The sequence below is a fragment of the Sphaeroforma arctica genome, assembly GCF_001186125.1.
Source record: "Sphaeroforma arctica JP610 unplaced genomic scaffold supercont1.5867, whole genome shotgun sequence".
Taxonomy (NCBI): Eukaryota; class Ichthyosporea; order Ichthyophonida; genus Sphaeroforma; species Sphaeroforma arctica.
The window spans coordinates 1-1,823 of record NW_014034691.1 but is presented as its reverse complement, the minus strand read 5'-3'; the positions used below and the strand labels follow the sequence as shown (position 1 = coordinate 1,823).

Here is a 1,823-nt window from a genome sequence, read left to right as displayed (position 1 = left end):
TACTATAATATACCGTATAGGTCCCATTGGAACAATCAAATGGACCCTTTCTGAGACCTTCCTTAACAAGGTCAAAGAATCAGAGATTCCACTCTCTACCCAATTGATCGTTAAGCAGTTCAAAGGTAACACAGCATTTAACATCTGTGCACAAGAAATACAATCTACAAATGACACTGTTAAGAAGCGTCAGTCCTAGCTAGGACTCTGTTTGATTTTTCAAACTCGAACAATTTGGCTCTCAGAGCACAAAGGGGCGATCACATCCGACGCATCGAAAATAGGTTTCGGAGCAACCTTATCCTTCAATTGGAAGACATGGACATGGATACCGACAGAGCAGCACTGGCCAATAGCAGTACTCGAACTAAAAGCACTAGTGCTGGCGTCCGAGTACTTCGACAAGCACAACTCCATTGGCAAGACTTCACTCCTCTGGCTGACGGACTCCACGACTGCTCTTCATGCTCTTCGAAAACGCAGGAGCCAATCACGATTGATGAACGCACACCCCCGGCGACTGGTCTGGTATTGTCACCAGAACCAAGTACTAAGGCCTGTAGCCCTGGGCTACATGTCAGGACAATGAAACCTCGCAGCAGATATGCTTTTGCGGGGGGGGGGGGGGGACGACTACTGCAGTACCATTGGACAGTGACGTCAGAGGCCATTCTGCAACTATTCTGCAAATGGCAGATAGTACAGAACCCAGCCGACCAAAGATATCCGGACAGCTACTACTTGGGAAAGGCACATCAAGCACACGTCAGCTTTGCCAACCCCTTTCACCCCAAATGGGATCAAACCCTCGAACTGCTAGCACCTCCGGAAACCATGCTCGGCCAGATACTACAAGAGCTAGACCGTCGACTACAACGAGCAGTCATCATCATACCAATTTGGTGGAAAGCCATATGTTGGCCGCACATCGTCAGACACGGCCTCGACCTTACAATCCTCGACGACGGGGTAGTACATTAGCCAGACAGCATTGCTCAAGTACTAGGGCTCTCCGTCCCACCGACACGTCTGTATGCCGCAGTGCTATACCAACCGCCCGGCAGCAATCCGAAGAGGAAATAAGAGCAGAGCTAGACTACAATACCGTGATTCAGCAACTGACCAACGGATGCCTAACCGAAGGTACCCAGCGCAATTATCAAGTGGCCATGAATTATTGGAACAAATACGCATCCGATAACAGCATTGATTCTGCAGTTCCCCATCGAGAACAGATGATCGCGTATTTGGCCCTTTGCTTCTTCGATAGCGCACGTCCCAACAAAGTTCGAGCAATCCGCGCTGCAATCAACAGCTACGCACGACAGCACTTTATGCAGTTGATATCCGAGAACGACTGGCAACGATCAACTCAAGGATATGACAATCTATGGCATCGCATCGGCCGGTACAATACTAATCCAATGAGAACCAAGATTGATGCATCAAGGACAGTACGTATATTAGACGCTCCAGGTATTGCTAACGCATGGAAAGCTTTACTGACAGTCTTCTGGTTAACCGGCGTCAGGAGATTTACAAACCAAACATTCGCCGCCGACTCATTCACATTCATGCCGGAAACGCACCGACTGCTAATTGATCTTAAAAAAAGAAGCGACAGGGGCGATCTTCCTAGGCCATGACAATTTCCCGACCAGTGGATGTGACGACATATGAGTTCCTGGAAAAAATATTTGCCCGACAACTTCGATAATCGAGGAGGTATTGTGGCTCCGCCCACCGTACTTATGAACAGCATGACTTGCTGAGCAGGCATCAAACTAGTCCGTTCGATTTTTGAGAAGGTAGAAATTTCAAGT

At 48.3% G+C, this 1,823-nt stretch overlaps 1 protein-coding gene across 1 annotated transcript; it reads left to right on the top strand.

Annotated features, from left to right (window-relative positions):
* Nucleotides 1-318: 318 nt before the first annotated feature.
* Nucleotides 319-969, top strand: SARC_15278 (hypothetical protein; the record flags this gene model as incomplete). The annotated part of the gene is made up of 1 exon (XM_014290599.1): nucleotides 319-969. A coding segment is annotated over one exon (651 nt), but the record flags the coding sequence as incomplete, so codon positions are not given.
* Nucleotides 970-1,823: the final 854 nt, after the last annotated feature.